At 51.5% G+C, this 27,457-nt stretch overlaps 1 protein-coding gene across 1 annotated transcript in view; it reads left to right on the top strand.

Moving 5' to 3' along the window:
- The window catches only part of NLRC5 (NLR family CARD domain containing 5), a 100,791-nt gene extending 76,545 nt beyond the window's left edge, over positions 1–24,246 (top strand). Inside the window, exons 27-51 of the mRNA XM_061173665.1 lie at positions 606–695; positions 884–946; positions 3,066–3,152; positions 4,732–4,815; positions 5,611–5,700; positions 6,080–6,145; positions 7,841–7,924; positions 8,012–8,095; positions 10,446–10,532; positions 11,048–11,125; positions 11,920–12,003; positions 12,328–12,411; positions 13,967–14,050; positions 14,696–14,779; positions 17,224–17,307; positions 18,518–18,601; positions 18,998–19,081; positions 19,370–19,453; positions 19,588–19,665; positions 20,363–20,446; positions 20,541–20,612; positions 20,892–20,975; positions 22,167–22,250; positions 22,615–22,698; positions 23,668–24,246. Coding sequence (XP_061029648.1) covers positions 606–695; positions 884–946; positions 3,066–3,152; positions 4,732–4,815; positions 5,611–5,700; positions 6,080–6,145; positions 7,841–7,924; positions 8,012–8,095; positions 10,446–10,532; positions 11,048–11,125; positions 11,920–12,003; positions 12,328–12,411; positions 13,967–14,050; positions 14,696–14,779; positions 17,224–17,307; positions 18,518–18,601; positions 18,998–19,081; positions 19,370–19,453; positions 19,588–19,665; positions 20,363–20,446; positions 20,541–20,612; positions 20,892–20,975; positions 22,167–22,250; positions 22,615–22,698; positions 23,668–23,779 — 2,083 coding nt within the window. The 3' untranslated portion in view covers positions 23,780–24,246. The remainder of the gene's footprint in view (positions 1–605; positions 696–883; positions 947–3,065; positions 3,153–4,731; positions 4,816–5,610; positions 5,701–6,079; positions 6,146–7,840; positions 7,925–8,011; positions 8,096–10,445; positions 10,533–11,047; positions 11,126–11,919; positions 12,004–12,327; positions 12,412–13,966; positions 14,051–14,695; positions 14,780–17,223; positions 17,308–18,517; positions 18,602–18,997; positions 19,082–19,369; positions 19,454–19,587; positions 19,666–20,362; positions 20,447–20,540; positions 20,613–20,891; positions 20,976–22,166; positions 22,251–22,614; positions 22,699–23,667) is intronic.
- Positions 24,247–27,457: the final 3,211 nt, after the last annotated feature.

Raw genomic sequence — 27,457 nt, 5'->3', positions numbered from 1 at the left:
GACATTTGGCAATGGAGACATTTTTGTTGTCATGATGGCAGAGGGGGTGGGAGGTCATGCTACTGCCTGCATCTAGTGAGTAGAGGTCTGGGATGCTGTTAAACTTCCTACAGGACAGTCCCCCAATCCAAAGAATTATCTCTGTAATGCTGAGCTTGAGAAACTCTAAGGACCTAAAGCTCCCCACTCCTTGTCAGCAAGGACTCACCTATGAGTGCTTGGGATAAAAACAATATAATAATAATAACAAGCGTGGGTATCGTGCTAGGCAGTGCACAAGCTTGATATGATTCAGTCCTCATGACACCCTAGAGGAAGGTGTGTAAGTAGTTCTGTTTTTCAGATAAGGAAACTGAGGTTCAGAGAGGTTAAGTCACTTATCCAAGGACACACAGCCAGTAAGCAGAACTAGGACTCAAACCTCAGTCCACTTGACCTCAAGCTCCTATTTTTCCCTCTTGAGTTCCTGTCTCCCTCCTTAATGCCTGGCTGACCCACCAGCCCCCCATCCTTTTCATTCGCCTCCAGCCTGTCCAGGTTTCTTGCCCACTGATCTTGCTTGGTTCCAACTTGCTCACATAGGGCCCCGCCCCTTTCCTTCTCAGGCTGACCCAGATGGAACTGTCCCCGAGGAGCCCCCTCCTGCTGGCTGACATCTTCAGCCTGTGCCCGCGGGTTCAGAAGGTGGATCTCAGGTGAGCGTTGCCCTGGGACAACCGGAACCTAGGAGGGTGGTGCCTGGAGTCTGCTGGATGTGAGGGGCTAGGATGGAGATAGTGGGACCCAAGTCAGAGACTCAGCTGCTGGAGGAAGGGGGCCTGCCCCCGGGGGGCATGTTGAGGCTGTGGTCAAGGGTGGCTGACACAGGTGCTGTCTGCTCCAGGTCCCTGCATCACGCGACCCTGCACTTCAGGTCTAGCGAGGAGCAGGAAGGCGGGTGCTGTGGGTAAGTCCCCCGGAACCGTGCCCGAGCAGCTAGTGGGGATTGAGGACGAGCAGACTTGCCTCCTGGATGTCCAGAGCAGAGGACAGACTGAGAGGGTCGGGCTCCGTCACGGGCAAACCAGGAGTCCACAGCAGACTGGATTAGAGCTCAGGGGCCTGGTCTGAGGAAAAGGACTCCACAACCTGCCCCCCAAGCTTTAAATCCCCACCCCACAAGGGCCTGGCACCTTGGGCAAGTTCCTTAACCTCTCCGATCCGCAGCTTCCGCAGCTGGAGAAGGGAGACGCTATATTGCAGGCCGCTGGCAAAGAGGAATTGAGGCAATGTGTAAAGCACGAGAGGCACTCACAGATATGAGTGTCCCCCTGCGCCACACCGCTGACTCTTGGACCAGTGCTCTGTGGTTGCCTTGGTGAGAGGGGAGCCAGCATTGCACAGGATAATGGGGCCAGAGAATAACCTCTAAGTACAGAGATGACATTTCTGGTAGCTATTTGATGCCACTGGCTCACCGAGTGACCTTGGACCAGACCCTTCTCTCTGCGTCTCAGCCTCCTCAGCTGCGAAATAACAATAAATAAAGAGCTGATGTTTGCTGAGCATCTGTAGGGCACCATTCTAAGAGCCTCATGCAGATTACGTCCTATAAGCCTCACAGCTGTGGTCATGCAGCAGGAAGGGGTACAGCTGGGACTTGAATCCAGGGAGTCTTATAGCACTTCTGGCCCAGGGGCAGGCAAACATTTTCTGTAAAGGGTTAGACTGTAAATATTTGGGGTTTTCCAGGCCATAGGGTCTCTGTCACAGCTATTCAACCCTGCCGTTTTAGCCTGAAAGCAACACAGACAATATGTAAACGAAGGCGTGTGTCTGTGTGCCAGTAAAACTGGAGTTATGGACACTGAGACTTGAATTTCATGTAATGTTTATGTGTCATGAAATGTTACTCTCCTTTTGATTTTTTTCTCAACTGTTTGAAAATGGAAAGACTATTCTTAGTGTGCAGGTCTTATAAAGCAGGCGGTCTTGGGCTGTAGACTTTCCAATTCCTGTCTTAACCCAACACTATCGTGACTTCTAGAATACCTTCATAGTTTCCAAGTCTGTGATTTCCAAAATGTAGGAAAAGACCAGGATGGGATGATATTTAGGAGGTTGGGCCGACAGTAGAGTACTTCAGCTTCATTGAATTCCTCCCTTTTCAATTCTCTGGTTAAGGCCAAGAAGAAGCCTCAGTTGGGTGTTAGCATGTCTATAACACCTCTTAACATTTGCTAAGTTCCCTTTTAAATAAAGAGAGAGCTCTCAGCAGGTGCCAATGTCTGGCTTGAATTTAATGATGATATTTTGCTCTCATTTCCTGTATCCTTATGCTTATGGTCTGTTTGGGGCAGGCAATGCCAGTTTTCCATTGGAGTGAGTGATACAGGGTTTCCTTTTCCAATAAATGCATTACATAAAAAGAATGAGCTGATTTAAAAATAGGAAGTAAACAGTAGTGTAATAGGGAATTTAGGACTATGGAAAAAATCATGAAGGAGAGTAACAGTGATAAAAATTTGAGATACTGGTTTTAGGTACTTTCTCATTTTAAGATTTCTTTTAAGTTGCTGGCTGGCTATAAGCTGTTCAGTTACCTTATTGTGTAGTTTCGGTGTAGGCCTCTCAAAGACACTCACTATTACTTTTGATTCCAGCATCAATAACCCTCTGCAGGATCAGACATCACCCTTAGTCTCCTCCACTCCAACCTCATGTCTGTCCATTAAAGTGACCCCCAAGAGCTGTAGTTCACCTTGAATCAGAATCAGTCTGGAGAACCTTGTTCCTAGAGCTTTTAATTCAGCGCGTTTGGGTTGCGTTCCCAGAATATGCCTCTTACCAAGTTCCCAAGGGATGCTGGTGGGGCTGGTCGGGGACCACACTTTGAGAACCACCTCCCCAGAGGGAGAATGTTGGTGGGATCTGCTGTGGAGGGAGGTGGGAGTGGTGGATGCTCGATGTTTCCAGAGAATCCAAGCTTGGGTGAGGCCCCGCTGAAACTCAAGAGGCCACACCCAGGACTAGCCAGGGCAGAGGGTCTGAGTGGCCCCATCCCCGGTTTGCACCCCTTCCTGCAGCAGATTCACAGGCTGCGGCCTCAGCCAGGAGCACGTGGAGCCGCTCTGCTGGTTGCTGAGCAAGTGTGAAGACCTCAGCCAGCTGGAGTAAGTCGGGCAGGAGGAGGAGGGAGAGGAGCCCGGGAGCGTGTGCCTGGGTGGCACCGAAGGGGTGTGTGTGCATGCGGGCGTGTGTGCACTCAGCACCTCTCAGGACCAGCTAACAGGGCATGGGATGCCTGGGACTCAGTCACGTCCACATGGTTTCTCTGTCCCCATTTTATCCCTACCATTCCCCACTGCCACCATGGTGGAGCTAATTCAGGGTATGCCCTTGATCTAATTTGGGGAGCCCTTCACAAAGGGCCACAGGAGCCCCTTGGCCTCATGTTGATCAGGGCACTGGAGCTCTGCTGGCTGGTGGGGCCTGAACGAAGGGATCCGTTGGTTTGCCTGGCAGGTGGTTAAGAGCAACAAATGCCTCAGCCTGCGGAGGGCCCTGGAGGGTGGGGATTTGTGGGCTCTCGTATTGATGAGAAGTGAGTGGTATCTGTGTGGCCTGTCTTGGGTGCCCAAATAGTGCAGCCCGCATGGGTAGGTGAAAAAAAGCTAATACCTATTGAGTAGTTTCTCCACTGTCCTAAGTGCTTTACATATTCTTTTTATCCTTCCAACAACCCTAAGTACTATTGTCCCCATTTTATAGATGAGAGAACTGAGATACAGAGAGTTTAAGAACGTGCCCTAAGTCACACAACTAGTACGATGCAGAGTCTTTGCTCAATACTGTTAGGAGTCCAGCTTAGGACAAGCAGGATGTAAAGAGAGCTGTCTACCCGGAAAACCACAATTTAAGTTCCTGTTGTGATGTAGCCAAGGAGAGAAATGTGGCTGATGAAAATCATGTATTTTAAAGAAAGATGAATAAGCAAGATGTCTTTAAGTTTTTCTGTTTTTTCATCATAGAGGGAACTTTTGCTTACTTTAAAGATGACTTTATTAAGTGGCTTCCTGAGACAAGCTAGTTTTTCATTTTTAAAATTTCTCAGGAAAAGACAAAATAAACAAGGCTTAAAAGTGTCATAATCAGGGGCAAAATGAGTTCAAAGATGCAGGACAAAAATCAGATATTCCCGGGCACGCTGATTATATTGTTTCTGAAACTGTAGCTAAAACCATAGAATGCTACAATGAAGGGAGATAAGAAAGTCTTCCAGTGCAATTTCAGATATTGCATTCTCAAATTAAAAGAAGAAATCTGATGGGTAAATGCATCCTCCAAATATCTTTCTTTTTCCTGAATTTACTCTTGTTCAAAAATTATGGCTCCCAACGGATGCAGGCCAAGTGCATAGTGAAAGCTAATTGGTTTTTCTCTAACCCCTGAAAGCCTGCTGGAGGCACATGAGTCCTGGGAGTGGTCACCAGATACTGAAGGGGAAGATGAGGCCTGGTTAACTGTGGTGCTGGTGAGGGGGATGGTGGTGATAATTCTAGTGGTGATGGAGGTGGTGATGCCGAGTAGCAGCGACGGGATGGTGCTGGTGGTGATGACGGTGCTGTTGGAACAGAAGTAGTGCGGAGTGGTGGAGGGGATAATGGCAGTGCTGGGTGGGTAGAAGAGCAGTGATGGTAACTGAAGAGAAGGCACGTCTGAGCACCAACAACCTCCTCGTACCTCTTGCAGCCTCTCAGCGAACCTGCTGGGTGATGCCGGGCTCAGGTGCCTCCTGGAATGTCTCCCTCAGGTGCCCATCTCCGGTTCACTTGAGTAAGTGACGAGCAGCCTCAAGGACAGCAAGGGGGAAGACTCCCCAGGGCCAAGAACATTAGTGGGCTTCTTTTGAGGCATCCCTAGAGAACTGCAGAGGACAAGGGCTGGGGAGGGGAAAGGGCTGATTCTTACCTTGACCCCTGCCTACCTTGGGTCCTTTCTTCCTTCCCTCATTGCCCACTATGGGCAGAGCTCCCACCAGACACCCAGGAGAGGCTGTGACTAAAGCTTGGTGACCCAAGTTGACTCCGGGTAGGGAGCAACAGTTCATCCCTAACCAGCTGCTGGATCTCAGTTGTCCTGGCTCTTGGTCCATCCCATCCCTGAAGCTCCTCTGACCAAATCTATGGGACACGGATTTGGGGATGTCACCACAGCAGGGAGGGTCCCTAGGAAGTCATCCTCACTCACTCAGTCTCCCCAGTGACCTGGGAGACTGGCGGCCAGAGCCAGGATACAACCCGTTGCTAGGCAACTGGGCTTTGTGCTCTGGGCATCCCTGACCCCTGTGGGGCTGGAGTTGCTAGCCTGGCCTCATCATCACCCGGTCTCAGACCACAGGGACAGCTCTCAAAGACTCATAGTCTGGTGCCTGACCTGCCCCGTGTGGGGATAGCGCCCCTCTGGCCTCTCTCTGGACCTCAGTGTCTCCACCTGGAGAACGGACACTCGGACATTGAGGACGCTCCTCTGGGAGATGACAGCTGGAAGGGAAGAGACGAGGGGGGCTGGGCAGGGCTCCACTGAGGTGCTTCCCCCCACCCCCCATCCTGAACCTCTTTTCTCTTCTAGTCTAAGTCACAACGGTATCTCTCAGGAAAGTGTCCTGTGCCTGGTGGAGACTCTCCCCTCCTGCCCACGTGTCCGGGAGGCCTCAGTGAAGTAAGGCGACGTTGGTGCCACTTGCTGATGGTGGGGAGGCAAGACTCGCACACTCAGTGGCCCTCCATCTGTGTGACTTGGGCAACCTCCGCCCCTCTCTGAGTCTCAGGGTTCACTGAATGTGGGATCATAGTTTCCATCCTCTGAGGCCCGTGTGCCACAGGGCCTAGGGAGGTCACGGGTTAGGGAACACCAGGTTTGGGGTCCTTGAAGAAGGAGGTAGGAGTCTCCTCTGGTCGGCACGGGTCTCTCCCGTGGCTTCCACCCGCCCTTGCCCCGGCAGACCCAGCCCCCTTCCCTCCCGCACCCGCTGGCGCCTGGGTCCCAAGGATGCCAGCGAAGCTGGGCCCTCGGCTTCCATACACCCCTCTCTCTGCAGCCTGGGCTCCAAGCAGAGCTTCTGGATTCACTTCTCCCAACAGGAGGAGGCTAGGAAGACACTGAGGTAATTTCTGGTCTGGGGTGACGGGAATGGGGGCTGGGGGAGAGGAGGTTGACCCTGCGGTGGCCTCCATGCCTCCTTCCTCTCTGGGTCCTCTCCTCCTTCACACACCCTGCTTCAAGCTACTGCCTGGGTTTGCCTCTCCCCCACATCTGCCCCCAATCTCCCCATACCTCCAGCCCCTGGGCTGGGCCTTTGAGTGGTATTTGTGCCCCTTAGCCACATCCTAACTATAAGTCTGGAGGCTTCTGAGTTAAGAGATCAGACTCTGGAGCCACTTGGGATAAATCTTAGTTCTACCACTTACCAGCTGTGTGACCTTGGACAAGTGACTTAACCTCTCTGTGTTTCAATTCCTCATCTGTAAAATGGGAATAATAGTGAGACCTACCCTTTAGGGTTATTGTGAGGATTAAATGAGTTAATATATATAAAGTGCTTGGAAAGGCCCTGGCTTATTTGAGTGTTGTATCAGTTGTTTATTATTACTGTTATTATTATTCCCCCCGGTAGCCTTGAGCTCTGTCTCTCTCTCTCAGCCTTGGGTTAGTTCCTCTACATGTCTTACTTCACCTTTGGTCGTGGCCTCTGAATCGGTCCACTGCCTCTGGCTAGGCCTCCTCCAATCATCCCACAGCACCTGGAGGGATCTTCCCAACACACACATCTGACTGTGGTACTCCGTTGCTCTAAGCCCTTCGGTGGCTCCCAATGGCCCTCAGGATAAAGTCCAAATTCCTTAGCCTGGTCTTCTCCCTCAGAGTCTGATCTGGCTGTCACCTCCCGCCGCGTTCTTCCTCACTCCTCCCCACCCCCGCTCCACACACACACCACCCTCACACCAAGTATATACATACCACATACCACCCCCCCACACACACACACAGCACATGTGCGCACAAATTCAGCCACAAGGGATCTTTGTTCACCAAACACGCACTGCCTGATGAAGCTTCCCTTCTTCTGGGTACTCAGCCTGACGTTCTCTTCCCTACCTTTTCTGGGATCAAATTCTCCTAATCCTTTAAGACCCAGCTCAAATGTCAGCCCCTCCTGGACACCTCTGGTGGCCCCTGTCCTTTGAGAGGGAGCGGCCCCGTGGTGCTGTGCTGGGCCCTCTTCTCAGCCCGTCTGTCTGTGAGACAGTGTTCCGAGGCCTGTCTGCCGGCCACACGGGGCCGGGCAGCAGGAGGGCAGGGCCACAGCCAGAACCCCAGTCCCTCCTGCCCCCGAGGGAGCCTGGACTAGGGTGGTACTGGAGACGAGGGAAGCGGTCATGGGTTTGGGGTGTGGAGCCAGGCTGACTTGGATTGAAACCCGAATCTGTCCCTACTTCTTACCAGCTGTGTGTCCTTGGGTTGGTCACTTTCTCCGTCTGTAGGTGACGCTCTTGGGGTTCGGTGAGACACTACACATAAGACAGGCACTCCTGCGTGCTCACATGGTACACCCAGAGGCTGGCACAGGGCCTGCCTTAGAGTCAGGGCTCAGTAAATGACTGACTCCTCGCACTTTCTTGGGAGGTGGTCTCTCCAAAGAGAAGAGAAGCTCCCAGGGCAGGGGTTGCGTCTTTGGCCTTTTCTCAGGCCTTTGGTCCAGGCCTTCGCCCTCCGTGGAGGCTCCCCCATGGGTCCTGGCAGCAGGACGGCAGTCCCAACAGGCCTCGCCCAAGCTCTGTCCCTTGCCCTCTGCCCTCAGGCTGAGCGAATGCAGCTTCGGGCCAGAGCACGTGCCCAGACTGGCCACTGGCCTGAGCCAGGCCCTGTGGCTGACGGAGCTCACGTGAGTGACCAGGCCCAGCCCGTGGGGGCAGCTGAGGGGTGGAGAGTCCCTGCCAGAACCTCTCTGGTAACTGACCTCTGTCTGCAGGCTGACCCAGTGCTTCGTGGGCCTGGAACAGCTAACCATCCTCCTGGGTCTGCTAAAGTGGCCGGAAGGGCTGCTTACTCTCAGGTATCGCCTGCCCGTGACCCTGGGAGGGGGCCGTGGTGGGAATGGGGGGCAGAGGTTGCCTCTGAAGTATGGGTCCCCCCGAGGTCATGGTCTTAGCCGTTTCCTGCATCCAGAGCCCTGCCACCTGGATGTAGACCCACCCTGCCCATGAGTCCCCGAAACCCCCTCAGGTGCAGAGAAGCCGCCCTCCCCAAGGTGGGGCCTATATTTGGGGACTTCAGAAAAAGAGGAAACTGAAAAGGACACTGAGCTGAGGTCAGAAATAACATGTAACAAATATCATGTTTGTATGTTCACTGCGATCATTTTAAAACTTTCAGAAAAACAGAGAAGATTCCAAAAAGTAGAAAAACAATTTTGAAAACTCATATTCTCATCACCTAGTTTTAACAGTTGTTCGTGTTTTTCCATATTGGCCTCGTATTTTTACTTTTTAGCTGAAGTGTCTTAAAGTAAGTTATAGATCTCATAAAATATCACTCCAAAATATTTCACCACAAGTCTTTAAAAAATAAGGACATTTTCTACATAATCACAGTTGAATTAGGACACCTACAAAAATCAGTAGCAATTCCTTAGTGTCAGGTATTACCCAGTCCAATCTAAAATTTCCCACTCTCCCCAGATGGGACGGCTGGCTCTTTGGATCCAGGATCCGGTTCAAGATCCACATTTGCATAGAGTGGTGATGGCTCTTCGGACTCTTAATGGGTGAACCGTTGACAAAACCGGTCCCCTGTGCTGTAGACCGTCCCACTTTCTGGCTCTGTCTGGTGCTTCCTTGTGATGTCATTGAGTTTGTTCCTCTAACCCCTGACTTTCCTGGAACTGGAAAGGCTCCATGGGATTTGTGTCTAAAAATACCTACTTCATGGCCAATGCTGTGCACTTCTCAACTCAGCCCGTGATGAGGCATATAGAGTCTAGTTGTTCCCCAACATGACATTTTTAAAAATTGTGGTAGAATACACATAACATAAGATTTACCATCTTAACCATTTTTAAGTGCACAGTTCAGTAGTGTTAAGTACATTCACATTGCTGTGTAACCGAAACTTTTCATGCAAAACTGAAACTCAGTACCCATTAACCACCCCCCCCGTTTTCCCCTCCCCCAAGCCCCTGGCTTTCTACTCACCTTTCTACTCTGTTTCTGTGGGTCTCACTCCTCTAGGTGCATCATACAAGTGGAATCATACAGTATTTGTCTTTTTGTGATGGGCTTATTTCACTCAGCATAATATTCTCAGGGTTCATCCTTGTTGTACCATATTATAGAATTTCCCTTCCTACTTGAGGCTGAATGATATTCCACTGTGTGTACACACCACATTTTCTTTAGCCATTCATCCGTCAGTGGACATTTGGATTGCCTCCACCTTTTGGCTATTGTGAATAATGCTGCTATGAACATAGGTGTACAAATATCTCTATATCTCTGCTTTCAATTCTTTGGTGTAGAATCGCTAGTTTACCCCAAATAGCATTTTAAAATAAAACTTGTCTTACTCTAAAAATAATGTGTACTCCTCGTAGAAATTTGTGGAAAACCCAGAAGAACGTAAGAAGAAAATAGTACTTTGAAAAAAAAATTCAACATAACTTTAGAAGCAGCAATGTTTTAAACAACTCTCTTTTTTCCTGCTTCTAAATTAATGCATACAGGGACTTCCCTGGCAGTCCAGTGGTTAAGACTTCGCCTTCCAATGCATGGGGTGTGGGTTCGATCCCTGGTCAGGGAGCTAAGATCCCACATGCCTTGTGGCCAAAAAACCAAAACATAAACAGAAGCAATATGTAACAAATTCAATAAAGACTTTAAAATAATGGTTCACATAAAAAAAAAAATCTTTAATGCATACACATTGTAGAAAGTTCAGAAAATATTGAAAACTAAAGAAGAAATAAAATAAACACCCTTCAGGAGAATTCTACAATTGAAACAATCACCATTAACATTTAATATATTTTTCTCATAGCTCTGTCTCCCTGTTCCTCACCATATGTGTTTTTCCCTATCCACATATATTTTTCCTTTTTTTAAATACAAAATTGGGATCATGTTTCATATACAGTTTTATTTCCTTATCTTTGCAACGTGACATTATGTAGACCTTTTCTTAAACCTAAAAATATTGTTTAAAAAAATAAGATTTTCCCTTTGGATGGTTGCATAAGTGTTAGAACAAGGATGATGTTAATTTTCTGTTTTATGCTTATGCCTAATTTTAAATTTTATTGTTTTAAAAATCAGCAAAACCCAAAAAGCCTCTAGGCAGCCGCCTTGGCACTTTCCTCCCCACCCCCACTAACCCTAGGCGACCTTTGTCTGTGTCCACCTCTGTGACAGGGTGGAGGAGCCGTGGGTGGGCAAAGCCGGGGTGCTCATGCTGCTAGAAGTCTGTGCCCAAGCCTCAGGCAAAGTCACTGAAATAAGGTAAGTCCAGGGAGGAGGCCCCTCAAGTTCTTCATCTTTTCATGACCATTGGGACCATCCGTCATCTAGACATTGGTCTCTTGTCCTGTGGGGTAATAACTGAATCCCTAGTGAGTTCTCTGGGTCCCCAAGATGGCAGAAGCTCCTGGGGCATATGTGAGGGGCTACACATACTTGTTGGGACTTGTGCAGTAGGCAAGCCGCAGGGCCAGAGAGAGGAAGGCAGCCCCAGGTTCAAGACAAAGGGCTGTTAGATCCCAGACAGACACTGCTGGAAGTCCCTGCTGGTTGTCTGGAAGGGGCCCCTGGTGACAGTAACACACACCATGGCTCTGTGACCAGAGGTGCCAGAATCCCATGGACTAGCTAAGAGCAAAGGCGCTGGTGTCTAATTGACCTATGTCCAGGTCCCCACTGGGTCTGGGAGCTCAGTCAGCTGAGCAGCCCCAGTCCCAGCACAGCCTATACGGGAAAGCTGCTGTGGGCCTCACGCTGGCTACCCCTTCCCTCCTCAGCATCTCCGAGACCCAGCAGCAGCTCTGTATCCAGCTGGAATTTCCCCATCAGGAGAACCCAGAAGCCGTGGCCCTCAGGTGGGACCCAGTACCTGGGGCCCCAAGAGAGAGGCTGGTGATGGAGGGAGGGGGAGAGAGGGGGGTACTGCTGCTTCTGACCAATAATTCTCATGCCCCTGCTCAGAGTCCTTTGATGCGCAAAGTCTCTACATGGCCTGTGAGATCTGGCCCAACCTACCTCTTCATGCTGTCTATCCCCACCCCAAACCCCAGTCTAGGCTCCAGCTAAGCTTCCAGTACCTTAAACACCACCTTGCTCTCTTTGACCTCAGGACCTTTGCACAGGCTGTTTCTTGCCCAGAATATTCTCTCCTCCCTTTCCTTCTTCATCCTTCTTCACCTGGCTAACGTGACCTCATCCTTCAGGTCTCAGCTTAAATGCCACCATCTCAGGGAGGCCCCTCCAACCCCCCCAGACTTAGTCAAGTCCTCCCATCATCCATTCTTACAGAGGCCTGGGTTCACAGCTCCTCTAATCCATATAGCACGTTTTTGGAAATTAAAATGTCGCCTCTTTGGGGGAATGCAGCCCTGCAAGTATACATTGTGAGGACTAGACCATACCTGGATCTCAGCCCCAACTCACTTCCTTGGCTGGGTCTCCTTGTGCAGTGAACAACCTGCACAGCCATACCAGGTGCCCCATCCTGACCTCTTCTTCATAGTACTTCCCATGATTGATTAGTAAATCGGGGGACTTTATTTGATTAGCATTTATTTACCACCGTAAGAAACGCTCCTTGCAGGTAGGGACTGAGTCCCCAGTACTGAGCCAGGTGTTCAGAAGCTGCTGCCTCCCTCTCCACCTCCAGGCTGGCTCACTGTGACCTTGGGACCCACCACAGCCTTCTTGCCAGGCAGCTGATGGAGACCTGCGCCCGGCTGCGGCAGCTCAGGTCAGCACCCCGAAACCCTGTCTGGGGCCCTGAGTTCTCTGATTGACCCCAGTGCCCGCTCCAGGCCATAGGTGAGAGGCTGGCCAGTGCGTGATGGGGATGAGCAGAGCCTGGGGCTGTGCTAGCATTCTTGCTTCCCTCTGCAGGAGAGAATCACACCTGGCCAGTGGGGGAGAGCCCCAGGGTGGCAGAGGGGAGCCCTGCCCCACTGGGAGCTCTTGGGTGGGCCTTGCCCCTCTCTTGGCCTCCCCATCTCTATGTGATGTTTGATCCCTGAGGTGTGTCCAGCCTGAAATCCTCTGGAATATGCTTGGGCCTTTTCAGCTTGTCCCAGGTGAACCTCTGCGAAGCCAGTGCTCTGCTGCTACAAAGCCTCCTGCTGTCCCTCTCTGAGCTCAAGAACTTCCGGTATGCAAACAAGACTTTCACTCAGGGCCTCCCCCGCCCGCCCCCTGCAGCTCAGCCCCGCCCCCACACTTCCTGTTCTCCCCAACCCTGCGCTCAAAGGAGCTCTGTGTCCCCATCCCATGGGCTGGGACCACACATGACCCTGGAGATGATGCCAGGGTTCATGGTCATCTACATGGCCACGTGGCACGAAGGTGATTCCCTTTTGAATGCTCTTTCTTTTTCTTTTCTTTATTATTTGGAAATAATTGCAAACTAATAGAAAAGTTGCGAGAAGACTGAGAAGAACCTCCATATGCCATTTTCCCAGATTAACCCTTTGTCATTATTTTTTCACATTTGCTCTTTTCTTCCCTTCCTCCTTCCTCACCCCTCCCCTCTCTTCTCCACCCCCCCTTTCTTGCTCTGAACCATTTGAAAGTAAGTTGCATAATTATGCCCCTTCACCCCTTAATATTCCAGTGAATTTCCTAAGAACAAGAACATTCTCTCCCCTAATCCAGTAAAAGTATGAAATTCAGGCAATTTAACATTGATATCCTACTATTATCTAAACTACAGTTTATATTCCAATTTTGCCAATTGTCCCAATAATGTTTATTGCGTTTTTTTTCAGGCCTGGATTCTATCCAGGATCACACACTGTGTTCAGTTGTCATCTCTCTTTAGTCTCCTTCAATTTGGAATGTGTCCTCAGCCCTTCTTTGTGTTTCATACTGTCATGACATTTACATGCCAGTTACTTTGTAGAATGTCCTTCTGCTTGGGTTTCTCTGCTGTTTCCTCATGCTTAGATTTAGGTTCTGCATTTGGGGCAGGAATATCACAGAGGTGCTGCTGTGTTCTTCTCAGTGTGTCACATCGGGAGGCACATGATGCCTATTTGTCCCCTTACTGGTGATGTTAACTGTTATCACCTGGTTAAGGTGGTGTCTGCCAGGTTTCTTCACTTGCAAAGCTACTGTTTTTCCCTTTGTAATTAACCAGTTATCTGGTAGGAAGATACTTTAAGATGATGTAAATGTCCTGGTCTTCCTCAAACTTTCACCCACGAATTTTAGCATCCATTGATAATGCTTGCCTGAATCAAATATCAAGGATGATGGTTGCAAAGTGGAGCTTTTGTAACTCTCAGTTCTCTTTTAATTCAACCGATCGCATCAGAGAGAAGGTCTCCTTTTGGTACCAATATATTTTTAACACCCTCTCCAATACTTGCTACATTTTTTGTTTAAATAAAGATGCAGAGCTCATGGTAAATGACAGTAACTAGCTAGACTTTACAGTGATGCCTGATTATGGCAGACGTTGTGAAGTTGCTACCTGAATGATTGTGGTTTAAAGAAGTATTCAACTAGTCCATGTGCCTGCCTCCAAGCTATATCTTGACTTAAAGATTCCCTGATGGGAGAGATTTATGAAGGGAAGGAAGGTCCCCTCCCACTGCCCCCCAGGAACCATTCCCCACCCCACCTCCTTGCCCTCTGCCACCAGCATCCAGAGCTCCCAAGACCCAGAGCTCCTACCTGACTTGCCTCCCTTTGACCCCCACCAGGCTGACCTCCAGCTGTGTGAGCTCCAATGGGCTAGCCCACCTGACATCTGGTCTAAGCCACTGTCACCACCTGGAGGAGCTGGAGTGAGTTGTGGGGTGGAAGGGTCCGGGAAGGGATGGCCCAGCTAAAGGCAAGGGGTGGGGAGGACAGTTGTGCCTTTGGTTAAAGTGGGTGGTGGGACTTCAGCCTGTTGCTTTTCTCCCTGATGAAGCCCGGCAACCCTGGGTGTGGCTTGGGGAAGGCTGAGCACTGGATTCTTGGTCCCGACTTTATCACTCACTCAGAGTGACCTTGGGCGAATAACTGTGCCTCTCTAGACTTGGAAAGCCTCATCTGTAAAATGGGGCTCATCATCCTTCTCTGCCTAGAGCGGCTCTGGGTGTTGGGTAGAGAGAGAGCTAAGGAGCAGAAGGGATCATTGCACGTGTGTGTGTGTGGTGTGTGTCACTTGTCCCTGGCTTCCTCTGGTGCAGCCCTCATTCCAGGGCATCCTTTCTCAGCTGGGTCAGCTGTGACTGCAGTGCCCACCTCCTCGGGGACCCCAGAGCCTGACCCTTGGGGCCAGGAATGTCCCTGTGGAGCCCGGATAGGAAGGGTGGTCTGGGATCTTTGAACCAAGAGCCAGCCTCCTGGGGGGACTGAGGTGGTAAGGGGGACTGATTTGACAGCTCAGCTCCAGGGGCTGGGCAGGCTTGTCTAACCCTCACCTCATGCTTGGTCCCCTCCAGCTTGTCTAACAATCAACTTGGCGAGGAGGGCACCAAGGTGCTGACGGGGGCCCTTGAGGGCAAGTGCTGGCTGAAGAGGCTTGAGTAAGTGGTGGTGGTTAATGGGGGTGAGAGCGGGGGAGTTGGGAGCATGTCTAAGAACCTTTGCATCTCTAGTGAACACCACTGTCAATCTCCTGGATGGACCCAGGTGAGCTGAATGCCCTCCCTTTTCCTTCCTTACCTGGCTCTGGGTGTTATCAAAATGCTTCATCATAAGAAACAGAATACTCAGACAAAGCAACCCGACCCAGAAATGTGTTAACTCATGTCACAGAAAATAACAAGGCAACTGATTTCAGGCTTGGTTGGATCCAGGTTCTCTATTTGTTCCCCCTCCTCCCTCCCTCCCTCTCTCTCCCTCCCCAACCCCCATCTCTTGACTTCATCCTCAGGCAGGCTGTCCCTGCAGCTGCAGGTTCACTTCCTACCAGCCAAGTGGAAAGGGAGCACCTTTTTCCCTGTACCTACAACACAAGTCCCTAGAATGAGTCTCACTGGACTAGCCCAGGTCACATGCCCACCCCTAAACCAATCACTGTGGCTCTAAGCACACGATAATCTGATTGGCCAGATCTGGGTCACATGCCCATCCAATTATCTGGACTGAGTCAGGGGTGGTATTTCAGGGGACTATTAACACAAGACAGGGAAACAAACTCTGGGCAGAAAAAAAACCCATAGATGACCACTGCCATTTGCCTACAATCGTTTCCTTAGTAACTGGCAACTTTTACTCTCACCTATGATTTGGAGTCACCAAATTCTTAGAAACACTGGAAACAGCCTCAGTCTAAAGGACAGGTCCCCATCCTGCACAGACATGACAGTATCGAGACAGAACACCTGACAAGGCATCTTCTGCTTTTAATCTCTAAGTTTATCCGTTGACCAAAAATACACATGAATTATAAAAAGTTCCATCATCATAGAAATATGTAACAATGAACATGAAATCCCTGGCAATGACACCCCCTGGGAAAACTTCTGTAAATGAGCAGTTTGTGAGTTTTCCTCCAGATTTTTTTGGACACATTTTTGAATACAGTTTAAAAGCAGCTCTCTGACTTTTTGCCCCTTAACAATGAATGAAATTCTTCCACTTTGTCCCTCTTTGCATATCCTGGCAGGGGTCAGGGGGTGGTATTAGGGAGACCTTTGACCAGAGGGTCCAACTGTCTTCCCACTGAGATGTTTCTTTGGCTTCCCCCCATGTGCTTGCACCTCTGCTCAGCCTCCCATTCTTCTGGAAGCTTATATTTGGGGTGGAGTTGGAGGCCCAATGAGGTCATTCATTGGCTCATTCATGCGTTTAACGTATATGTGTGTTCACCTGGGCACCCGGGCCAGAGCCAGGAGCTGGAAGTGCTTCAGAGAACAGGACATGCAGGATCTTAGTTCCCTGACCAGGGATCGAACCCATGCCCCCTGCATTGGGAGCGCAGAGTCTTAACCACTGGACCGCCAGGGAAGTCCCAATGATTCCTTTCTGTCTGAAGGAAAGGGATGGATCTTCACTCCCCAGAGACCTCTTCCAGTTTCAGATCTGTCATTTCTGAGTGTCTCCTCTCCAACAAGCAGCTCCCCTCAGATCCAGCCAACTTTTCCCACCTGTCCGTCTGGGTGAAATGGTTAGGGGTGTAGGTGCTAGTTAACAGCCACACCACCTGGGTTCAACTCCTGGCACAGTGACCAACTGTCCCAGTTTAGCCGGGACTGAAAGTCCCGCATCCTGGAAAACTCCTCAGTTCTGGGCAAACCAGGATGGTTGTCACCTCTCGGTTCCACCTCTTCGTGTGTGAGCTTAGGCAAGGTACTTAACCTCTCTCTGTTTTCTTCCTCATCTTAACTCTGGGGATAATAGCTGGACCTACCCCCTCAGTGATTGTGAGGTTTAAATGAGATCACACACATGAAGCACTTAGAGCCTGGCACAGAATTCACACTCTACAAGTATTGGCTGCTATTATTATTATCATTATTATTATTACTGTTATTATTATTATTCCTCTCTCCTGCCCAAGGTGGGGGCCATAAGGAGCATGATCCATGGGTAACACATGGTTGGGCCCAGGAATGGGAATCCTACAGCCTTGGGTTCTGTTCCTGATGCTGCCACTTTCTGTGTGTGACTGCTGGGCCTCAGTGTGCCTCATCTGTAAAATGGGGATAACTGTATATCACATCTTCTCTAAATGGCCCTTAGTATGTGCTTGGTATGTGGTCGCTATGGTTACTGATCAGTAGTCTGGGCCTAGTGTGATTCAGAATATAGAACTGCTGCCTGGATGACTGTAATAATTCTTACAGAGAAAACAGCATTTGGATTTCCCAGTGCAGTTTTGTCTGTACAGTTTTGGGGGTTTTTTTACACTGTGTGGATGTAAGTGGCTGTCTTGGAGATCACTGGGCATTGCTGAGCACTCAGGGTCTGCGTCAGGGACCCAAGCCCAGCATGCCAAGTCCTCCTGTGGCCTCCTCTCCTCCAGCCTCAGCCACCTCCCACTGGGCGGCTCTACCCTGGCTGCACTCACTCAAGGACTAAGCCACATGACCCTCCTGCAGAGCCTCCGGTGAGTGACCAAGTGACCCCATGGGAGTGAGTAGGAGGAGGTACTTCCAAGTTCTGCTGGGACCACCCATCTAGGGAAACACTGGGGCCCCTCTCTGAGAACCCTCTGTGGCTCCTGTCCTCGGCACATTCCTATAACCCTCCCAGGTCGGTGTCACAGCTCTTGCCTTTTACTGTCACCAGCTTCCTCTGCACTACAAAAGTGACCTGAAGGGGCTGAGCACAAGTCCTAGGACAACCCTTCATGTGCACAAATTTATCCTCTGTTCTTGTTCATGTTTCTGATTCACGGATGTGGGTTGCCTAGATTCTGCATTTCAAGCTCCCAGGTGATGCCAGTTCTGGGGGCCACAGACCACACTTTGAGTAGCGATGGTCTAGCCTCAGAGCTGATGACCTTGGTATTCTGCCCTTGTGCCCCTGGCCACTTTGAGAAACAAATAGCACATGTTCTTTTCATGTGATTTTTCAAAATATGAAATATTGTGACTCTAAACAAACCCAAGCAATGACACAAAGCACTGTTTTGTTTTTATCCAAGTCCCCGCCCCCCACTCTGGCAGGGTAGAGCGTGTAGGAGATGAGCTCAGAGTTTGGGGGACCAGGTCATTTCACCCAAATTAATTTACGGAAAGGCAGTTCCCTAAAAATTAATTTGCAAAACAAAAGACAACAAAACAAACAACCCTCAGACTAATACTTCTGCATCAGCTGTTTTGTTTCGTTTGTTTTTTCCCCCCATTCACAGAGGCAGGGTGTGGTCAAGTGCAGAGCAGACCATAAATAGACTGGGTTTAAGGAAAAGCCCACTATTTTTATAGATTAGAACAGGATGAGTTGTGAGAGACACGTGAAACTGACATTCAGCCGGGCTGGCCTGAAGATCCCTGACATAGGGGCTGAGGCAAAGCCTGGGCAAACCAAAAAAATGTGGCTACTGCTCCAGGCCAATGGCTCTGGCCTTTCATTTCCACCTTGCCTGTGAGGCCCTGGGAGTCTTTGGCCCATCACGGCTCCTCCCTGGGCCTCCAAATTCTCCTCTGGATATTGGGTACAGTCTGCCCACCTTGCCCATCCCCCTTCCTCGGAAGTTTTGTGACTGACATATGAGTTCCTGGATGTGTAAAGGCTTTGCAAACTGTAGAGTTCTTAGCACTGCACTTGCAAATGCCTTTACTCCTGACTAAGGCTTCTTGGCCCTGCTTCTCCAGTCTGAGCAGGAGTGATATCGGTGACGTCGGCTGCTGCCACCTTTCGAAGGCTCTCAGAGCTGCCACCAGCTTGGAGGAGCTAGGGTGAGTTGCCTGTCCCTCCCCCAGACCCAAGACAACTTTGGCAGGGGAAGATGACAGAAGCAAGGGGCTCCTTGAGGAAACTCTTCACTTCTGAGTCTCGTCACCTTCACCCACTTATGTACTGCATCACCCCAGACCCAGAACCTCGGGAAACCCAAAGATAGGATATGAGAGTGTTGATTGCAGCAAGAGGGATTTAGGTCAGACACCAGGGAGAACATCCTAAACAGAAGACAAGAGTTTGGAGTCCTCACCCAACATAGGGTGAGGGGACTTTATCACTGTGGCTGAGGCCTTTCTCTAGACGTCGGCCTCCTCTTCTGGGATGAGGACACGGACAGGATGAGATGGGTGGCAGGCTGATGGTTGCAATTCCCCTGCTGTTCTCTCCCCAAGCTTGAGCCACAACCAGATTGGAGACACCGGTGCCCAGAACTTAGCTGCTGTCCTGCCGGGACTGCCTGAGCTCAGGAAGATAGAGTGAGTGGCCAGCCCTCCTGACAGGGGTGCTCAGCAGCTACACCACGGTCTGGGGAGACTCTGGCTTCCTCCCCTAACCTCAGTGTCCAGGCCCTGGGGCTGGTTACCTCCTGGAACTGTTGATCTGGGGACCTTGAGCCAGCCCAGCCCCTGCTCCTCCCTGGGCCTCTCTGTCCCATCAGGCTGGGACAGTGTGTGGCGAGAGTGCTGTCTCTTAGGGCCCTAGCAGATGTGGTGGGGTTGGCGGGGGACGGGGGAGTCAAGGGTCTGACGTCTGCCCCTCCTCAGCCTCTCGGCGAATGGCATCGGCCCGGCAGGGGGAGTGCGGTTGGTGGAGTGTCTCCCGCTTTGTAGGCGCCTAGAGGAGCTGATGTGAGTGTCTGCCCGGGTGGGCTGCCCTCTGTGTCCCCGCAGGCCACCTGGCCCTTGGGTCCCCCAGTGGGCACAGGGCAGGGGTCTGGAGCAGGCCAGCCTGGTGCTCAATTTCATCCCCTCTCCTCTTCCAGGCTCGGCTGCAATGCCCTGGGAGACCCCACAGCCCTGGGGCTGGCCAGGGGGCTGCCCCGGAACCTGAGGGTCCTGCAGTGAGTGGCCCCCTGCCCGCGGTGTGTGCACGGTTAGCGGGAGGGGTTCCCCCAGGAGCACTAGGGGACCAAGGCCCCCATCGGCTGAGCTGCCCCGCCTTAGGGGAAACTGTGGCGTGTGCTGGGGCTGGCTGCCCCTCCCCCGCCTGCTTCTCCCCTGCCTCTGGAGGGAAATCAGGAGATCCAGCCTCATCCTGGCTCTGCCACCAGCCCCTTGTGGGCCCTTGGCCAAGCCCCTGCCCCTTCTGAGTCTCAGTTTCCTCATAGCTCAGCATACCCTGTGAGCCAGTCTCCGAGGGTGAGTGAGGAAGGGTCAGCAAAGGGCTATGCAGGAGAAAAGCGCCCTGCCACCCTACAGTTTATGTCCATGGTCTCATTTGAGCCCTGTGAGGCCGGGATTTCTACTTGCTCCATTTTCCAGGCAAGGGAACTAAAGCCCAGAGAGGTGTGGAAAGCTTACCCTATTAATACATGAAGGAGCCAGGCCTTGAACTTGGGATCTCAGACCCCAAAGCCAGGGCCGTTGATACCCACCCAGGTCCTGTGTGGGTGGGGAGAGGGGTTAGGGTGGCAGTTACCCAGAGACTGTCTAAGGTCTGGCAGTGCAGCCTGAGACAAGGCTCAGGCTGGGGGGATCTAGCCCCCCAGTTCCCATACCTGGTCCCCCAGGCTCCCCTCACCCCTTCCCTTTCCTCAGCCTTCCATCCAGCCATCTTGGCCCAGAGGGGGCGCTGAGCCTGGGCCAGGCCCTGGATGGATGCCCACACATGGAAGAGATCAGGTGACTAGGGGCCGCGGAGCCTGGGCAGGGGGCCGGGGTGGGGGGGGGGCGCGGTCTGGGGCTTCCTCTCACGGGTGTCTCCCCTGCCCTGCAGCTTGGCAGAGAACAACCTGGCCGGAGGGGTCCCACATTTCCGTCTGGGGCTCCCACTGCTTCGGCAGATCGAGTAAGTAGCCTCCTCTGACTACCGGGGAGCTGGGGTGCAGTAGGGGCAGTCCTCTGGCTGAGCCTGGCACCTGGGAAGGCTTTTGAAGTGACAGAGGCCTCAGGTATGGGGGAGCCTGGAACTAAAAAAAAAGGGGGCACTTTCCTAAGACTCCCAGCCTGCCCCCGATGCTGGCCACTCTGGTCCCTCCTGCTGTGATTGCAGGGTGGGGAGAGGGGCACTAGGCTGAGGGTGCCCCTGACTCAGATACCTCCATCCCATCCTCTTCTCCGTCTCCAGCCTGGTGTCGTGTGAGATTGACAACCAGACTGCCAAGCCCCTCACTGCCAGCTTCGTGCTCTGCCCGGCCCTGGAGGAAATCATGTGAGTGCTTGGGAGAGCCCTGAGCTGGGCAAGGCGGGCACCTGGGGGCCTGGTTCCTTCCTCCCTGGAGGTCTTCCCATCTTGTACAGGGAAGGTCATTCTTGCTCAAAGCTCCTCTCGAGGAAGTTTTAACACTTAAGCTTCGAGTGTTGTTTGTCTAAGCCATTCAGCCTTTCCTGCCTGTTTCCTCACCTGTGGAGGGTGGGAGGGGCAGTGGACCAGGTGGAAATGGTTAGGACCATTTCCCGATTGTCCCTTTGGGAAGTGTCTGGATAGACTACCTCACCGGGTTTATGGAGCCTTGACTTACGAACCACCTGTTGGTAGTGAGGAGTGGCTGAAACCAGCAGGCCCCCCGACCTGCCCACTGGCCATGCCCACCTCCCCCTTGGCCGTCAGAGGTGCTCGGACCTTGGGGCCTGGCAGTACTGCCTCAGGGATAAACTACATTGCCAGGACTAGCCTGGGACCCCGAGCATGGTGGAAGAAAATGGGATTTCCTTAAGTACAGGACACAAGGGATTACAAGATTTTAGGTTTGCATCCTAAAGATTTTAATTCTTCCCATTACTTTACACCAAAGAGAAAGTCTCAGATCAGGGCTAACTCACCAAACACTGGTGATTATCCCTTTTTAGCCAGCAGGGGGCAGACCACAGGGTTAGCACCTTAGGAAGGACGCAGGTTCCAGCTAGAAGTTAATACCATTGTTTGCACTGTATTTATCCTTGTAACTACCTTCTACTTAGGGTCCTTAACACAAGTCTTTCATTGATAGTAGTGATAAATGTTTCCTAAGATCAGTTTCTTAAAGTGAAAAAAAAAGAGGGGATGGAGGACTGATTTAAAGAAAAATATGAAACAAATAATATAGGCGGTACACGGATGTAGCAAAGTCAGGATGGAGGCACATGCACGGTGGAAGTTTGGATCATGATGTTTCCACAGACCTCGTGTTCTGAACTCTCAGAACAGCCAGCTCCTAAGCTGTCTGGGTTCCGAGGGATGACCAGCTCGGGAATGGGGTTGGGAGGTAGGAAGGAGCCTCCTGTGCCTTGTAAAGTCTTCAGGGAGGGCACGCAGGACCCCGTGGCACTCCCCCATCCCCGTGGCCCCCAGCCCTCCCCACCTGCCCCCTGTCTCTACCCTCACTGCTCTCCTGCCACTGACATTGGCACCCCTACCCTGCAGGCTGTCCTGGAATCTGCTCGGGGATGAGGCAGCTGCTGAGCTGGCCCGGGTCCTGCCGCGGATGGGCCGGCTGAAGAGAGTGGAGTATGAGGGGCACATCCGGGGAAGCCAGAAGGGGGTGGGGAGGGCCAAAGGGGGACCTGTGTCCTGGGGAAAGCCAAGAGGCCACTGGCTCAGGCCCCCGACTCCCAGGAAGCCCTCCTGGACTTGCTCACTCCTGTCCACTCCAAGCCCCTGTCAAGCTTAGCTCTCCCTGGGTCCCGGCCTTCAGCCTTCCCACTGCACTGTTGAATGTTGAGTTCTCTAAGCACATGTGTGGGGAGCCTTTGTCCCTCCCCCGACCTTGACACAGGGAAGGGACACAGGGAATCACCCCTCCGGCCGCCTCCTCCCCATCTCACTATCTCATGTCAGTCTCTTTCCCCTTCCTCCGCCGTCCATCGGGAAGCCTGGAGAAGAATCGGATCACAGCTTATGGAGCCTGGCTCCTGGCTGAAGGGCTGGCGCAGGGGTCTGGCATCCAAGTCATTCGGTAACAGGACTTGCAGGGGCAGGGATGGTTGGGGCTGGGGTGAGCACACCAACCTGTACAATGTAAAGGCACCTCCTGTAGGAGAAGGCAGGACCTGGGTCGGGAATTATCAAAGGAGACTTGGACCACACCATCAGGGATTTGGCAGCAAGCAGACCTGGATCAAATCCCAGCTCTGCCCGTTGCCGATTGCGTAACTTTGCATCAGTAACTCAACCTCTCTGAACCTCAGTTTCCTCCTTTGTAAAATGGAGGTAGTGATAGTATCTACCTCAGAGAGGTGCTCGGCAGAGTAAATGATTATATGAAGCACTGAGTGCAATGCCGGGCACGTAGTAAGCACTTAAAATGGTAGCTATCATCAGGGCCACCACATACAGTTGTATAGGTGGTGCACTGAACTTCAGGGTATTGCATCTAAGGGACACCACTTACATAGTAGACGTCTAGTACACTACTAGAGTAGTAGTGATGTGCCTCGCTCTATAAAACTCAATATATTATGACAATTTCAGACGATGGACGTAAAGTGTCTTAAAGAAGGGGAGCTTTTTCCTTATTTGTCCAATGTGTCGTATGAGCATGGCCTGGGGAAGAAGCTAGCTCCCAGGGAAGAAGATTGAGTGAAGGGGACTTCCCTGGTGATCCAGTGGTTAAGACTCCACGCTTCCTCTGCAGGGGGCATGGGTTCGATCCCCGGTCAGGGAACTAAGATCCCGCATGCCGTGCGTCGCAGCCAAAAAAAAAAAAAAAAGATTGAGTGGAAGAAGTCCGGGTGGGCATGGGGGATACCATCTCCCTAAGGTAGCCATGCTGGCCCAATACCTGCTCCTGCCTGCCAGGTAACTCTGGAAACAGCTCTTCCCCTTTGGGGCCTTGGTTTCCCCATCTGTAGGTAGGACAGAGGGCAGAGACAAGACAGCAGGTGAGCAGCTCCCAGTGCTGAGTGTCTGTCTCTGTGCCCCACAGCCTCTGGAATAACCCCATCCCCCCGGACATGGCCCAGCGTCTGCAGAGCCAGGAGCCCAGGCTGGACTTTGCTTTCTTCGACAACCAGCCACAGGTCCCTCAGGGCACTTGATGGCTCCCTCGAGACCTTTCGAATCCAGCCGAGTGATGCCAACTTCCACCCACCAGGATAGAGGACTCAGGAAAAGAGCCTCAGCTGGCTGTCCCTGTACCCTGCCCCACGAGGGAGAGACACGTTTTTCCTGCAACAGTCTTCGGGGAGGACTTTTTTGGCAACAAAGAGCCTAGTATAGCCAATAGACTACCCTACATCCCATGGGACATGCATGACCAGTCAGAAACATGTAACACAATGAGCATGTCACGGTGTGATGCATGACACAGAAGGTCACACGTGACAGCATTCCATGTGACATTGCATGAAACCTGCAGTGTGGCCTGTGGGTTAATGTCATGGGTCTTAGCACTACATGTGATTGGTGGTCCATATATAAGACATGACAAATGTCCATGTCATGTGCCATGTGGCTGGCCAGATGCCGTCAGGCAGGTCCAAGATCTAATTTATTACTTTTTTAAACCAAGTATGTATTTATAAATTGCATTTCCAGTGCAGCTAAGCCAGAAAATGTCTTCCGCCCAGAATGGGATGGGGAGAGCATCCAAGCACTGACCAGCCCAGTGGCCCGAGGGCCAAGGCCCTGGGCCAAGCCAGGGATTTAGCCATGAGGCTTCCAGATGAGTATCCTCCTGCCTCAAGCCTCAGTTTTCCCATCTGTGAACTGGATCACCCCCTCTCCCTTAGTTTCCAAGGACTTTAGGCCCAGGTCCAGGTAGAGCCAGCCTGACCTTGGACAGGCCCAGTCCGTGCTGTGTAAGGGACGAAGCTAGGCCTAAGGGTGCAGGGGGTGGGGACTGCCAAAATATTCAGGTAAGGCCACTGGATCAAGCCACTACCTCAGCAGAATCTGAGTGAGCTCCCAGGGGCTGCATGTGTTACACAGTGTTCTCATTACTTCCAAGAGGGCCAAAGGGTGGCCCTGCTACACTGTAAGCCAAGTTTAACCAATAAATGTGGGTGATCTTCCAGCCTCTAGCCTGAGTCTGATGTGTCCCACCACCTCACCAAAGTCAGAAGTGGTTCACCCCCTGCACTGGGGACTGGAGAGCAGGGCAGACTACAGAGAGAGATGCTGAGAGGAACACTGGCCTGGGAGTCAGGAGGCATGGAGTCAAGTCCAGACTCTGTCTCTATATGTGGTCATGTGATCGTAGGCAAGTGACCTCCTCTCTCCAGAGCTCACCTGCACCATGAGGGTATTGTAGAAGCTCATAGTGTTAGAAACAGTCTTTGTTTGGCTTGCATTATATTTACACTCTTTTCTGATTTAACTGTCAGTATTTTAAATTGAGAACTTTGACCCAAAATTCAGATTTTCAGCTTCTCGTAGGTGCTAGTCCAGCATTCCCACTCAAGAGTAATCTGCTGGGGATGTATGACTGTGTCCTTTAGATGTGGCACACACCCCTCAGTTCGCCGCAGTCCCCACCACTCCCCAGTGTATCCCCCCTTACTATTGCTGCTTGCCTGGTCCTTGTGAGAGCCTGGGAACTCCTGGCTAAAGGATTTCCACAGGCAGGTGGTACATCAAGAACATGGCTTTGGAAGTCAGACGGGCACAGAATGGAATGTGACTTGACCCCTTGCTGCCTGTCTTCAGGGCCAGGAACTGTTTCTGTACATGTTCGTAACACCCCCTGGCCCCCCAGGACTTTCAGAGGGGTCAGGGAAGCAAAGTGTGCAAAGTCCCTAGTATGAAGAAGTAGGTACTGGTTACATGCTCGTTCTCTTCCCTTTTAGGGCTGAATGTCGTATGAAGTGAAGAGGTGTTAGAAATGGCAGGAGAACAGCACCGCCTCTCCATCACCTACCTGTGGGTTGAACAAGTCCATATCTGGGGAGCCTTCCTCCAGAGCTGCACTCCACTGTGAAAAGTGGAGCAGGGAGGGTGCAGTTACTACTGAGCACCACTGGAGGGCAGGCTGGCCCACTGGCGAGTCCTGAGATAACTTCACCACTGTACCCAGAATGAAGTTAGGAAGTGATGCTAGAGGCTGTTCCCACCTGGCTTGGGAACCTGGGATGTCCCAGCTGGCTTGTGGTTCACCTAGATGGCTTGGCCCTGACCATTGCCACCCTCCATGTTGTCCTCAGTCCCCCGCCAAGCATGAGGAGAAAGTCCTCCAGCCAAGTGCCAAGTACCCACACCCCACACAGGGACACTCTTATCGGGCCAGGATCAGGGCACACCTGGCATCAAGTGGGGCCATCAGCCTGGTCTTGGGGGAGGGGATGGGCAGGTAGAGGATCCCAGAAGTTTACCTGGAAACCTTGAGCCCCAATTCAGTCTTTCCCTTCCGGGAAATGATGCCGAGGCCATCAGGGTGCACCTTCACGCCAAGGGGGTTGTACTGCTTCCTCCCCTTGCCTAAGACTGGAGTATGAATTCCACAAAGCCTGAGGAGCCTTTGACCGGGGAGGTCACAGATGAGGAAGGCACGGAGCACCGACCAGAAGCTCCAGCCCAGGTGAACCGCACACCAAACAGAGCCCAGAGCTCAGAGACACTTCATTTGCTGCTTATTTGTTTTCCTTCTCCCTTCTTCTTTCCCCTTTAGCTCTGCCCAAGTTCTGAACTCCAAGAAACTTGCAGCAGCTGCCCTGAAATAAACCACAGTGCTGTCGGCACTGCAGAGCCGCCTGGGCCCAAGTCAGGTGCAGTCACCATGCTCATTTCATTAAGAAACTTCCTCTCCTGCCACCTACTTGTTTGGAGGCCTGGACTATTTTTCTACCCCATGCTGATGAGGTCTCCCTGCCCCTTTCCTCCCCAAAGTAAGCTCAGTTTAAACAGATCTATGAAAACAGATAAAATTCAAAGAAAAGTAAGGCTCTGGACCAGTAAGCAGTGTAATCAAAATGGTGCGCCCCGTTTCTGCACGTGACTCTTCCCACTAAGAAGGTAATCGGGCTGGTAAGTTCCCATGTCTAACTGCCAGGCTGGGATCAGCTCATTTTGCTGCTTTGTCACTTGGCTTCCATCCTATGGTTTTACAGATTGAATATCCACCTTTCTGATGGGAGTCACAGAATCTTCCTTCCCACTCCCTCCGGTCTCAAATCCTCCCAAATTGCCCCCTCTGTCCTTCCCCTAAACTTACACATGTCTGAAATCCACTGTCCAGGCCAGTATCTCTCGAACTGAAAAATCATAGTTACAGACACTGCAGTGTGCATTGAATCATCTGTGGAACTCGTTAATTTGCAAATTCTGATTCAGCGGGTCTAGGGCGGGGCCTGGGATTCTGCATTTCTAAGAAGCCCCCAAGTAATGCTGCTGGCCCACACTTAGTGAAACTGCAGACCGGTGAGTAGATCTCAATCCTGACTGCACATTAGAATCACCTGGGGAGCTTTTTAAGCTGCCTTTCTAAGACTAGAGTGGTATTTAGAAAGCTCTGCAGGTGGTTCTGATGTGCAGCCAGCGTTGGAGACCCACTGGTCTGGAGTATGCTGCCCCTCAGAGAGGCGAGGTAAGCCTTTGCACCTACCTTCCTTATTTTTTGTCCTGGTAGATCCTGGTGACCCTCCTTTCCCAGATGAGGACACCGAGACCCAGAGATTTTTCCTAACTTGCCCAAAGGTAAGCTAGTAAGTATAATAAGTGAAAGCTAGTCAGTGGTAGCACCAGGAATTGAACCTGTCTTCACAACCTTTTTTTTAAACTTT

Source organism: Eubalaena glacialis, chromosome 18, assembly GCF_028564815.1.
Source record: "Eubalaena glacialis isolate mEubGla1 chromosome 18, mEubGla1.1.hap2.+ XY, whole genome shotgun sequence".
NCBI lineage: Eukaryota > Metazoa > Chordata > Mammalia > Artiodactyla > Balaenidae > Eubalaena > Eubalaena glacialis.
Note: the sequence above shows the minus strand (reverse complement) of the source record. Positions and strands in the feature narration are given on the sequence as shown.